The sequence below is a fragment of the Camelus dromedarius genome, chromosome 7, assembly GCF_036321535.1.
Source record: "Camelus dromedarius isolate mCamDro1 chromosome 7, mCamDro1.pat, whole genome shotgun sequence".
NCBI lineage: Eukaryota > Metazoa > Chordata > Mammalia > Artiodactyla > Camelidae > Camelus > Camelus dromedarius.
The window spans coordinates 84,642,428-84,656,391 of record NC_087442.1 but is presented as its reverse complement, the minus strand read 5'-3'; the positions used below and the strand labels follow the sequence as shown (position 1 = coordinate 84,656,391).

Below are 13,964 nucleotides of genomic sequence, written 5' to 3'. Positions count from 1 at the left end.
CTGTAAAGGCTAGATGTCAGATACAATTTTTAAGTATAGTCAGATTTATTCATTTTTTATTTTAAGCCTTTTGGGTTTGTTGTATTTCAGAGAAAGAAAGGCCTTTCCAGTTCTGAGCTTCTTAAACATCGTTTTGTGGTTTCTTTTTTATTTTCATGGATTCACTATCTTTAATTAAATTTTTGAACTTTTGGGGATTTCTGCTTGTTTAAAGTTTGAGATTTGTATCCACCTTAAGTTTTTCCAGTTGGATACCCAGTTATTGCAAACTTTTTGTTGTGTAAACTTAGAGCCTAGTCTTTCACTTCAAAGGAAATTATGATATGTCAGTTTATTGCGTACAGTTCAAAGAGTAAGAGATGAGGGGTTTCACTTACAGGACACAAAGGATTTTGAGCTGTCTGACCCAGAAGATAACAGCGAGGTGCTTCCTCAGCAACTTCCTGAAGCTGGAAGTCAGTTCCGTGGCCAAGAAATGGAGCTCCATCCCAGGAGAGATGCTCTTAGACCAATGACATTGGTATTACAATGTGTGCGTAGAGACCGAGGCCAAGCCCAGCGTTCAAACAAGGGAACTGAACCCTTGTCTCAGAGCAAACAAGGGGAAGTCAACAAATACATTGGAAAGCAGGCGTTCTTGGAAAAGAGAGTATATGAACTACAAAGTGAAAACATGTTGCTTCGACAGCAACTGGAAGTTGCTCAAAATGAAGCCAGAAGTAAAAAGACAATACTTAATATCCCAGAGCCGTTTCCTGATCACATGGGAAAACTTGAAGCCATGAGCAAACGAGTTCTGATGCTGGAGGAAGGAAACAAGGAATTAATCAGTGAATACAAATGTTTAAAAGACAGACTGTATCAGTATGAAACTGACAGAGCAGAAATGAAAGTAAGTACCCAGAAGGAGAACTAATTTTCAGACTTCCTCAAAGAAAATTCAAAGTAGTATCTGATGAAAGCTAAACGTTGAAACTAGTTGAATATAAAAAAATGTGTGGGCTGTAAATATATACACTGTAAAGCAGCCTAAAAGCATATCTTGTATCCAGCAAACAAAAATTAGACCTGAGAGGTGCTTTGCTTTGAGTAAAGATGCCGTGTCACCTGAAATTCTAAGAGATTAAGCTGTAAGTTGTTGACAGATACAGGCAGGTCTTAGTAATTTACTCTTAAAGTGCCCAAATCATTTTAATGTCACCACATTTTAGTATCGTGATGAAGCAGGTAAATGCTCAGACCTAAAATGAGTATTTTGAAATTAAGATTCAGTTGTGTGAATAAAAAAAAGTAAAAGAAAAAAGAGAGAGAAAAGATTCAATTGTGTGGATTATCTTGACAGTCAAATCCAGATTTCCCAGATGAACTGATGTGTAAATGCTGTATCTTGCAGTACTTTTCGTTCAGTAGCTTTTCATATACTTTTAATTTAGTTGATATAATTTTATTTTTATTCATGTCAATTGGAATTAAATTTAGAAATATTTCCATCTCAAATCATGTGTTGTTATGACCTCTCCACTCCTTAAAGGCATCTACTTTTCATTCAGTAATAATTTGGGGCAAATGTAAATTTTAGCAAAACTGTGTTTGACTATTTATAATTTACTTTGAATATTTTTTCAAATAATTTGCTCACAATTCTCATTTCAAGGCTCAGTTACTGTCATTTGGATCTAAGTTTGTCCAGTACAGAGGAACTGGAGCGCTCTGTGATGTACGAGTTTGGCAGTGGGGTCCCATTTTCAGACTGAGGAGGAAGCAGCCAGAGTCCTGGGTGGCAGGAAGGGAGTGAGTGGGAGGGGTGGGGGGAGCTGTAGGAGTTGCAGTCCAGGAGGCAGGGGAGACCAGGTTGTCTCGGGTCCCCAAAGGCCATTGGAATAACCTCGTTTTTACTGTGAGATAGGAGTCTATTGGAAGGATTTAAACACCAGATTGAATATGTGAAGAACTCTGAACTTAAGCCTCTAATGAGAAAGAGGGAGAATGTTCCACAGTGTGGAACTTACCACCACTCATCCCACCCACACACTCGTTTCTGTTTGAGACTTCAGTGGGGGTGAAGCTCGGCCACTTCCTGGGAGGGGCAGGGAATGGCTGGAGGGGCTGCATCCATTGTCTAAGTTAACTTTCTGTCGGTAAGGCAGGAGGGTCACGCCTTCTGTGTCTTTAATGAAATTCAGTAAACAGGAATGTGTGCCTATGAGGAAAAGAAGGCGAATTGATGTCTGTGGGGATATTTCTCAAAGTCCATATATTGGAGTTACATATTATTATTGTAACTTTATGATAAGGTGACTTAAAAATCAGTAACAGAGTTATCTTTTTAGGCCCGTATGAGACAGCTTCAAGAAGAACTGACTGACACCCGAAAGAAAGTGTCCATGTTGGAAGCATCCCTGGAGGTGACGGCACATCATCAGACTGATGTAGAAGCTGAGACACAGGAGTCAGAGAGGAAATCACATCAAACTGCGAACCCAGTACGTGTGAAATTCAGCATGTCGGCCGTGAGTGTGCAGCGCAGAATGTTGCAGGACACTAGCTTTTCAGGGACAGCTTTCTTTTGCATCTTCATTATAATTACACTTTTATTGTCTTTATGATGCACTTGTTTCTTAAACTTTGACTTTCATCCTGCCATTTCTTTATATATTTTTTCTTACAACATTTACCCTTAGAGAAGTTGAAAATTATACATCTTTCCTCACAGAAGTTAACTTTTTTTTCCTATTAAACAGTATTTTTTTAGTGATCTCTCACCACAATGAGGCAAGCTAGATAAAATCAGAGGATAATGTTTCATGGCATGTTCCAGAAAATTGTCATGTCTCGTCTTCACTTTTGTGAATGGATATAGAATCTGTGTGTATTTATTTCGTGGATTTCAGAGTAACTTGTGCAGAAAGGTCATTATACAAACCAGTTGAAGTTAGGCATTGCCTTCATTTTCTCTTCATTTTAGACATGTCAAAGCATGGAGAAGTGCAGATCATGTCTGTACACTCAAAATAGAGAATTAAGAAACTTTTCTAGATCCTGCCTTTGGATTTTTTTTTTTTTTACTTTATTGAGATACAATTCACATATTATAGGGGGGATTGCATAACTCAAGTGGTAGAGTGCATGCTTAGCATACACAAGGTCCTGGGTTCAATCCCCTGTACCTCCTCTAAAAGTAAATACTTAAAACCTAATTACTTCCCTCCACCAAAAAAAAAAAAAAATTCACGTGTCATATAAGTCACCCATTTAGGATGCATAGTTAGTATCTCCTAGAATATTCAGAGATGTGCAGCTGTCACCACAGGCAATTTTAGAACATTCCCATCACCCTGAAAAGAAAGCCTGCATCCCTTGGCCATCACCCCCAGCCCCCCATCTCCCTCAGCCCCAGGCAACCACCAGTCTGACTTCTGTCTCTACAGATGTGCCTGTTCTCGGTGTTCCCCATGAATGAAATCACATGCTGTGTGGTCCTTCATGATTAGCTTTTTTCATTTGACAAAACGTCTTCAAGTTTCATCCATGTTACAGCACTTGTCAGTATTTCCATTTCTGTTTATTGTCAAATGTTACTCAGTTGTGGGGCTAAACCATTTATCCATCCATCAGTTGATGGACCTTTGGGCTGCCTCTGCTTTTTGGCTATTGCTAACAATGCTGTGAACATTTCTGTCCAAGTTTTGGTGTAAACATGTTTCCATTTCTTTGGGGAACATAAGAATGGAAATGCTGTCGTATGGGTCATATGGTAACTCTGTTTAACCTTTTGAGGAACTGCCATACTGTTTTCCAGAGTGGCTGCACCATTTAACATTTTTATCCAAAGTGTGTAATTCTCCCAATTTCTATGCATTCCTGTCACGAGACTGGTCATCAGCTCTCCTGGTAGGTGTGAACTGGCATCTCATTGTGGTTTTGATTTGCATTTTTCTGATGACTAAGAATGTTGGGGGTCTTTTCATGTGCTTATCTATTTGTGTATCTTCTTTGAAGACCTGTCTGTTCAGGTTTTTGCCCATTTTGAAATTGGATTACCTTTTGATGATGGAATTGTAAGAGTTCTTTTTGTATCCTGGGTGCAAGTCTTTGATCAGATGTAGGATTTTCAAGTATTTCCTCCTGTTCAGGAGCTTGCCTTCTTACCTCCTTGATGGTGTCTTTTGAAGAGTAGAAGTTTTAAATATTGATGAGGTTCAGTTAATCTATTTCTGTCTTTTATTGTCCTATCTAAGAAACAAGTGCCAGATCCAGTCATGAAGACACACGCCTGTGTTTTCTTCTAAGAATTGTGCAGTTTTAGCTCTTTCATTGAGTTAATTTTATATATATTGTATGAGGTAGAGGTCGAATTTTGTTCTTTTGCATGTGGATATCCAGTTGTCCCAGTACCACTTGTTAAAAAGACTATTACTGTCTCATTCAGTTATTTGACACTCGTATTGAAAATCAATTGACCGTAAATGTGAGGGTTTGTTTTAGATTCTCAGTGGTGATGCATTGATCTATGTCTGTCCTATGCCAGTACCAATTCAGATGTTATGAGAACTCTTTCCGAGTCATCTTGCATATTACCAGTTGTTTTACATAATAATAAAAAGTCAGTGTCGTGGAATGTCTGTAACTCTACTTCTGTGGAGATCTGCTGCTTCCTGAAGGGGCCTGTGGCCAGCTTACGCCTTGCTGACTCTGTGACATGACAGAAAGTAGGCTTGCAAAGATAAAGTCCATTCCTTCCCCCCCTCATTCAGACCTTTAGTTTCTCGCCCAGTGCCTCCCACTTCACTCCAGTTTCCATGAAATCATGGTCACAGGATCTGCTGACTCAGTCTGCAATATACTTCATTATGTTGCACTCATTATAATTCATAGACTCACCCATAGATTTCTAGAGGCAAAAGATTAAGCCTGGAAAAGACTAATTCAACCTTCCTCTTTGGAAGCCTCTCTAATCCATCATCTTGTGGTTCACGATGAAGTCCTCTTTTGGCTTGGTTCTTGTGTGTAACACTGGTGCCGATCTTGTTCTTGGTGTAGATCCTGCATTCTCAGCTCCCTGTGTCTACCTCCTTTTACTCAAAAAGAGATGCCTAGCTGTATTCTATAGCTTAATGCATAATTAATGAAATAAATATTTCATCCCATCCAAGGAAAATTATTCAAGAGTACAGCTGTTAAAAATTAAATAATATTCAATCAGTTTATCAGAAACAGGTAACAGATTTGTAATTTGAATTTCAAAAGTTCAAAGCCAATCTGTGTGATATGGAGAAGCATTGTACTACAACATGAAGCTGAGACAGTCTTACCTTCCCTTACAAACAAGCTTTTAAGGTAAAGGAAAAATTGTATTTAAATACTGCCAAAGGACACTACATTTATGGTTCCATAATATTTTATTTTCTCTCTGAGTAAAGGAAAATGAAGAGTGAGTGCTAGATTAGTAAGTTCTCAAAGCTGCCTGTCTCTTGGAATTTCAGTTAATTGAAATGAGGTAAAAAGGCTGATTTTGATAAACTGACTATTTCTAGTTTTTCAATTATTAGACTTCAAATCCTATGTCTCCTTGCTTACCAGTCTTCCTTATCCTCAAAGTTGAGGGGAAATTGCAAAATACATGCCTATTTGTAAGAAATTGTAATTGGAGGGAACTCTAAAGTATCTTCCTTCTCGCTAGTTCTTAGGTCTTTCAGTTATCTGCTTCTCATCAGCATTTTGTCATTAGTAAGTTAATCTCAACGTTTGTTACATTCCAGTTTATAGGAGACCAGTTTCTACTATATTCAAGTTACATTTCTTGCTATCTTTTTTCATCCACTTTCCTGTTTATCTGTTTTTGCCTAACAAACTCCCCAAAGTTCAGTGGCTTAAATAAGCATTTATTTTGTTCACAACCTACACTTAGGAAAAGTGTGGCCAAGACAGCCGGCCTCTATTCCTCTCAGCTTCAGGTGGGGCAGCTCAAAGGCGAGGGGCTGGAATCACTTGAAGATTCATCCATTGATGTCTGATGGTTGATGGTGGGCTGTGGCTTTGGTGGGGCAGGCAGGTGGACCACCTCCCCTGGAACACCTAAGCTGTCTCTGTGGCCTGAGCTTGCCCACCTGAGACTAGGTTCCAGGGTTAAGAGCGAGGCAGAAGCTGAATTGCCTTTTCAAACCCGCCCTGCAGTTCACTGGGTGCCACTTCACTGTTTCTGTTCATTAGGAGCAGGGCACTTAAGGTTGGCCCATATTCTACCTTTTTTATGGAATTAATTTTGAAAACTTATGGAGACATTCAAAAACCAGCATAATCTACTCACTAGCCACAATGTTTTCTTACTGCTTCCATACAAGAAATCCACTTATCCCTACTCAGTTCCAGAGCAGGTCTCGGTCGCTGTGGTGTTAGGCTCAGGCTCCAGCCCAAGGTCTTACTTTCCCATCTTCACCAGGTCCAGGTGGGGCTGAGGTTCCTGGGCGTGGTTTCTGGAGTACAGCCCCTTGGGTACACTCCTCTCAGTGCTGAGGCTTGAGGATAAGGAGACACGGGTTATTTGCCACCACAAACCCAACATTCTGCTAAATCCTAAGGACTCCCTCACTCACAGATGGAAGATGGGAGGCACACTGGTCCATAGCAGTTCTGAAATGCAGCCTGATGCTGCCGGCTCTTTGATTAGGACTTAGTCCTAACCCTGGGGGGGGGTTCTCCTTCGCTGCCCTCTCTGAGCTCTTTGTTCTGTCCCTTTCATGAGCAGTGACCTGTGTTTGCAGCTGAATAGTTCTCTCAAGCCAGCTTCCTCCTTGTAGACCTTCTAAGAAAAACCCAAAGGCCTCTTCCCATTTTGCACTGTCTCTGTCTCTTTCAGTCCAAACTAGCAAGCAGTATTTTTGCTACCACAGTTCTCTTTAAAGCTTTGAGTTTCCTGTGAATTTTATTGGTGTTCATGCCATTGGAAAAGCTACTCTCACATCTTTTTGAGATAAACTCTTCACCTTGGACTTCCTGTGAAGCTGTTGTGGGACCATGCCTTTAAAATTCTTATGCTTTTAAGATCTTTAAAGGAATTTGAGGCAGCACCTTAAATCTTTCCAAGGTCTTAACAAAGTCTTGGCTTCATCTTTAGACTGTTTTCCTGGCAGCACCCCTACATTTATCTTAGCCTGGAAGTCATTTCTCTGCTTACCAATTATGTGACAATTGGGCATGTGGAGATGCTTTAAATGGGATACAGATACTTGAACCCAGTGAGTCCTGGTTCCTTTATACTTAATAATCTTTTTGTTTGTTTTAGCTTATCTCTCTCATCAATTTTACTTTCAGCTGTTCGGTGGCAAGAGTCCCGTTTCCTCTGGTTTCAGCGTCATTTTCTTCCCTGGCCTAGAAGCCTTCACTCTCAGCCCTTCAAGGGCCCTCAGGCTTCCACTCACAGTCTCGGGGACACTTTGGGCTTTCACTCTTACTCTTCTCTACATCTGTTCAGGTTTCACCTACCTCCAGGTGCAAAGGCATCCCCACATTTTGAGTTCGTTTTTAATGGCTGTGCCCCATTTTTAATATCAATATGTGTGCCAGTTATTTATTGCTAGTAATTTATATAATAAACTGCCTCAAAACCTGGTGACTCAAAACAGCATTTGCTTGGTTCCCAAATCTGTGTTTATATATGACTCAGTGGAGCCAGCTCATTTCTTCTCCACTTGGCATCAAGCGGGCACTAGAATAATCTAAAGGCTTGTTCATGCACATGTCTGGAAGTTGGAGCTGGCTTTGGTTAAGGACATTCCCTGGGGTCATCAGCTGGGACAGCTGCGTGTACAGAGTCTCAGTAGGTGGCCTGGGCTTCACAACGTGGTGGCTGGGTTCTAAGGGTGAGCATCCCTATGGAGTGAAAGTCAGAAGCCCTTTAGCCTTAGAAATCACACAGCAGTGCCCCCACATTCTGTCCCCTAGAAACCAGTTGACTGAGGCCAGCACATATTTCAGGGGAGGGAATTTCACAGGGGAAATGTCAAGGAATTTGTAGAGATGTTTTACAACCACCACCTCCACCTGCCTTGTCTCACCAAATGATCCTTCTATCTGAAGGCAAGCAGTTCTTCCCAAGTCAGTGTCACTGAAATTCCAGCAAGTTTTTTTGTTTTTGTTGAGTATGTTCTCTTGTTTTGTGGAGAGCCACAAAGGATTACAAGAATTAAGGCTTTTTTGTTTGTTTGTTTAGAAAAATGTATGGGTCATCTTACTAAACCACTACACTAGGAGATGGATTTCTCCTTAACTCTGTGAATCATTCATTGCTCCTCGGAATGCAATTCAAACTAGCATAAAATATTTGTAGTTCAGAGAAAGGCTTATGGCATTAGAATCCATATTTATAAGATGTATTAATTGCAGTCTGTTTTTCAAAGTCTTGTTTTGGGAGGCATTTATTAATGCAGCCCTAAGTAACTCAATATGGTCTCCCTAAAACTTTAAAAATCATGGAGTTAAGGCTTGGGGGAGGAAGGGGTAAGAGACTTTCTGCTAACAGGTGCCTTATAGGCATTTTATGTAGGAAAGACATGAAACAATTACAGGAAAATAAGTGTAAAATCAAGTACAAGTGTATAACAAAGATGATGACAATAAACAGTATATTTTTGTGACTCTTGGTGGTTTGAACTTTTTTCTTGATTTTCTGAGTAATTTGAGTTTCTCCATTCCGCAAGGTAGATATACCATTTTATTGTAACTGAATTTATTTCAACCTTTGATGCTGGGTTAGAGTTAGGCTGTTCTCAGTCTGCTAACCTCATTACCAAACAATTTTATCTTTTTCTTGCAGAATGCTGATCTTCCAGCAAAAGTGGAATCTGCATCTTCAGTACTTCTCCATCTGAGTGCAGAAACTCAACTTCTTCTAAAGGAGTTATATCTATGAAAGAGATGCAAAAGAAATGTGAAACACTAGAGGAGGAGAAGAAGAAATTGGAGGAAGAAGCAGTAAACCTGAGACGTCACCTCGAAATGAACACAGTGGAACGCAGTCAAGTGGAGCAGTACAAACGGGAGACTAAAAAGTGAGAAAGACGGGATGTAGTAGAAACACTGAAAGAACTCAGCCAGTTTTTAAAGGTGAAGCATTGATCTGTAACGTGCTCTAACTCACTTCGCTGAGAACTACAGTTCGGATATGTACATTTTATGTGTTTCCTCTACTTCCCATATAGCAGTTTGTTTTGTAGATTTCTGGAAGGAAGGCCACATTTGTTACTCCCTCTAAATAATTCAGTTTCCATCATTACTATCACTAAATTGACCTTTCAGAACAGTTCTCACTAGAGAATCATTTTTAAGAGCAATTGGTGTAACTCAAGACTACTAGGAGGAAAAGAATATATTGTGATTTAAATATTGTACCACACTCTGGGATTACTCTTAGGTTGTATTGTTCAATTTTTTAAATTTTAAATTGATCCTATTATTTTTTGAACTATCACATTATATGAGTACTAATAAAAGAGTGATTCAACTTTAATTTCTTAATTCAGATTTAATTCACTTGACATTGATGATAAGTATTTTAATGTTCGGCTTTTTTTCCCACACTTAAAATTGCTCTCTCAATCATTGACTCAAAACTAAAGGGAACAAATATACTGTAATTACTCAGGTTATAATTATTTTTAAAATTGTATCCTTTTAATTTGCTTTAGGTACAAGCAGCATCTCAAGAAAACTTGTTAAGAGAGTATAAACGTGCTTCAGTAGGTCAAATGGAACACAGTTAAAGATCTGGAACCTGAACTGAAAAGTAAAACTTTTCAGTTTGATTCTAATGAAAAAAAATTGGAAAAATACAAACGACTGTACCTGGAAGAGCTAGAAAACAGAATGTCATTGGCAAGTCAACTCACCTCGTAAGTCAAAACATAGAATTATAGAAAATAATTTAGGTCATTAATTTGCCTCTAAGGCATGATTTTTATTGAACCAGGTTCGTGAGGTGAGTAGCAAGTGAGAGCTGACCAGATAGTGTAATTTTGGGACATGGTGTTAGTAAATGAACTCTCCTTTAAAATGTCAGTCCAGAGCAGTTTGCATCTCCCTGCCTTCTGTTGCTTTTACATGACTTTATTTTTTATATTTGCATATATTTAACCTGATCTAGTCTTTAAGCTAGGGATTTTGCTTATAATTATTTTTTTCTATTTAAGCAATCCCCAAGTTAGGTCAAGTCTCTAAAAGTGTTTACTTAAAGGCCACATTTCATAAGCTAGTTGTCATTCCTATGACAGTGTTTCTTGTTTAACTTAAACATTAAAAATAATATTTGACTTATTTCAGATGCGGAAGAAGTTGGAGAATAATATAGATAGAGAATTAAAAGAAGGTATGTTGCCAACATTTCTGAATTAAATCTAGACATTGATTTCCGAAATACACTGTAAACAGTAAATGGCACCTCTTTCTATTGTTTGAATAACAGATAGTATGTTAAATTTTTTTCTTACACATATCTAATGAAAAATGTGAAAGCATAATTTCATTCATAATGATAAGTGTACTTATTCCTCATTTATTCATCATGATCCATAGCTTTAAAAAAAATCTCAAGAAGTCTATGTTCTCTATTTCTTGCTGTGCCCTTCCTCTTCTGCTGTCCCCTTGGGCCTGTCATCTGCACACGGCACGGACCTGTTCTCACAAAGCATGGAGGTTATCAGCTTCTCGAGTTTGGTAGTGACTGAGGCCAAAAACCCAGACTCAAGCAATCACAGTTCATGTAGCTGTGCCCTGGTGGATGACAATTAATTTCCTGTCATTCACTTTGTCAGTGGTTAACCTTTTGCCCTCAGGAAAAATTCCAAATTCCTTAGCTTGGAAGAAAAACATCCACATCGATTTGGCTCTTGCCAAAGTCTTCAGCCGTATCTCTTTCCTGCCTCCGCTCTTTGTGTTTGCTTCTTGCCTCTCCCTCCCACACTTTCTCCTCCTCCTTCATGTATCTGCTTACACATCACGGCCACCAGAGAGGGGACAGTGTTGACACAAAGCTGGACGTCCCTTCTGAGTATTCCAACTGTGCCCTCTTTTATGCCTGTCATGGCATTTATGTCTCTGTACCGAAACTGCCTGTTCATCTATTTTGCCAGTTTACGGTACATGATCTTTCAGGGTGGACTCTGTCATCTTCATCTTGTGGTTCCAGTGCTTGTCACAGTGCCTTAGCACGTGGTTGCTGAGTAAATGAATGAAAAGTGAGAAAACCAGGCGCTCTGATCCTTAGCCACAAGAGCAGTTAATTCAATGTGCAGCCCTGGGCAAAGTCTAGAGTAGTAATCTTGTGTTTTGTGTTGTAATCATTCTTCTTAAAACTTAGAAGAGTCTCAGCTTATCTTAAAAAATAAACTGACATTTAGTTACCTATGAAGTATTTTAAGTAAAGAACCTAATTCTTTCATTTTCTTTCCAGCTATTACTGAACTTGAATCTAAGTCCTACAGACTCTCTTGTAGGCTCAATGGACGAGTCAAGTCTAAGTCCAGATCTGGTTTCAAAAGCACGTGAAGAATATGTGGAGATTTTGAAGAAAAAGTATATGATCTGCAAGATAAATAGTAAACATTTACCTGCTGGGCTGTTTGCCTAACATTTTATTTACTTCTTGTTATGTAAGATACTGACACTGTTTATTAAGGGAAAATACTCTTGCATTCTATGGGCATGATTAAAATTGATGTAGTGTTTTAAACCACATTTCTCTGCAACTCATTGACTTTTAAGCGGATTTTGGGAGTAAAACCCAGCACTTTGGAGTATTACATACTCAAACTGAGCCCGGATGCCAGCTGTTTAAACAGCACCCAACCACCCACCAAACTTGTCGTTGATACTGAGCCGTGTTGATAGCTTTTTTGAGTTTTCCAGCGTTAATCACTGTCTATAGACCTAAAGATTTTAGACGGACAGCGTTTGGGTCTGCTGTGCTGTTTCAGTGTTCTGATGGATCACAACAATCGTTACAGTGCCATCAAGCTTTCTATATGTTACCTTAAACACTGATTCACAGATGTTTCCTCATGGAGAAACGAAATCTGCCTCAGGTTTTTCATTTTATTTATTTACTTTTTGGAAACACTCTTCAAATTAGAGACAAGTTCCGAGCACCAGACTCAAACGGACATTGTCCCAAACCTGCCATCTCTCCCATACATTCTCCTAAGGCGTTAATCTATCTCCCTAAATGTCACTTGTTCTACCATAAGTGCCCTTTCTCTCTCCTTTCACCAAGAAGTCATTTGTTTTTCAGAAAAATGCCTTTCTCCTTTTCCTGTCACTTATTAAATTGTATATAAGCCCCCACTTCTAGCCACCCCTTCAAATCCCATTGCTTTGTGAACTCTTGCAGGTATTCATATGTAATTTTTTTCTCACAGTAATCTGCTTTAGTCAATTTAATTTGCAGGTTCCCAATCACTGAATGTAAGAAGGTAAAGGAAATACTCTCCTCAACAATTTCCAGGAGCTAAATTTTTTATAACTCCTACTTAGATCCTTTATTCCCTTTTCGGTCTTTTCAGTGTGCTTACTTGGCAAAACTCCCCAACTGCACAACAGACTGATTATCACTTTTCCCCCTTACATCCCCCCAGGCATCTAAGTGCTGCTGAAGAAAGTCACGCACTGTCCAGCGATCCTGCTGCTTTTATTTAGTTAATTTGCACCTTCTTCCTTCGCAGTGATGATTTCAAATTTCCCTCTCTGTGAACACCTCCCTCTGTTTCTTCCCTCTCACATGAACCAGACAGTCTTACTTCTGACGACAAACTTCCTGAAGGATTTGCCTGCTTCCCCACCAGCAGTCTGTCCCCACCCACTCTGGTGTGTCTTCCCTTCCTCCATTCCCACGCAGCGAGTCACTGATGACTCCCACGTCTAAACCAAAGTGACACCTTTCCGGCCCTTGTCTAACTGAGCTTCTCATTCCTCTGGGCATTCCATGTAACTGATCTCTGTAACTGACCGCTGCCTGCAGCTTCCTCTTCAGTCTTTAGCTGAAGAGGATGTTGAAGGTGAGGGCTTCAGCATTCTTGGTGAGTTCACTCAGTTTACCCTGGCTGTCTCCCATACTCCCATACACAGGAAGTATACGTGTTATTCAGTTTTTATTTTTCTCCTGTTAGTCTGCCTCATGTCACGCTAATCTTAGACCAGCCAGATGAGCCTAGAAGGGTGGAGGACCGCTCCCCGCCCCCACCCCTGCTCAAGCCTGAGCACAGGTAGCTGTGCTCATTCTCAGCTGGCATGGGCGCTGCCGCGCCTGCAGGGAAGAGATCGATGGCAAACGCTGCTCTTCCTCCAGCACTAGCCAGTGAGCTGAAGCTCACCTGAATGTCCTCCAGGCTGAGCTGGGGTCACTGCTCCCGGCAGCAGAAGACTGCCTTTGTGAAAGAATAAAAATGGAGTCTGCATTGCTCGAGAGGGCTCACGAAGGAGGTGTGACTTACGCACATCTCAGCCCACAGAGAATCTGGCCCTGTGAGCATTTATTGCCCTAATGAAGTCATCCGGAACACCTGCCGGAAACTTCAGCTACTTACTGAGCCCCCACCCTGAAGTGAGCTGTGATTCCTTAAGGACACGTGTTTCCTGACTGGCTCACGTCAGTGTCAGTCATAATTCTCATCAGGCAACTTTTGACAGCCTCTTGGCTTTTTGTCTTTATAAGCCCCTGACTCCCGTCCTTGAAACACTCAGTTTTACCCAAATCTGTGTCTCCCAAGTCACAATTTATTTCTTCCAGTTTTACTGAGAGATAATTGACATGCAGCACTGTATTATAAGTTGAAGGCACACAGCACCAATTTCACACCGCCCTTGGCCGAGACCCCCAGCTTACCAACACAGGTGAGGCAGAGCACCGCACAGGCCAGGGGCAGGGGCTCAGGGCTGGAGTGGCAGAAAATCTGAACTTGTAGAGATAGGCCCAGGGT

General features: G+C 40.3%; 1 protein-coding gene across 13 annotated transcripts in view; it reads left to right on the top strand.

The window, feature by feature from the left end:
• LOC105092857 (ankyrin repeat domain-containing protein 26) overlaps nt 1–11,727 on the top strand; it is a 119,786-nt gene extending 108,059 nt beyond the window's left edge. For 10 of the 13 annotated variants that reach the window (XM_064487768.1, XM_064487763.1, XM_064487762.1 and 7 more), the window contains 6 exons: nt 380–892; nt 2,331–2,510; nt 8,813–9,102; nt 9,684–9,887; nt 10,315–10,360; nt 11,444–11,727. In XM_064487768.1, coding sequence (XP_064343838.1) covers nt 380–892; nt 2,331–2,510; nt 8,813–8,908 — 789 coding nt within the window. In that variant the 3' untranslated portion in view covers nt 8,909–9,102; nt 9,684–9,887; nt 10,315–10,360; nt 11,444–11,727. The remainder of the gene's footprint in view (nt 1–379; nt 893–2,330; nt 2,511–8,812; nt 9,103–9,683; nt 9,888–10,314; nt 10,361–11,443) is intronic. The other 3 variants (XM_064487766.1, XM_064487769.1, XM_064487765.1) reach the window with 3 other exon arrangements.
• The last annotated feature ends 2,237 nt before the right edge of the window (nt 11,728–13,964 follow it).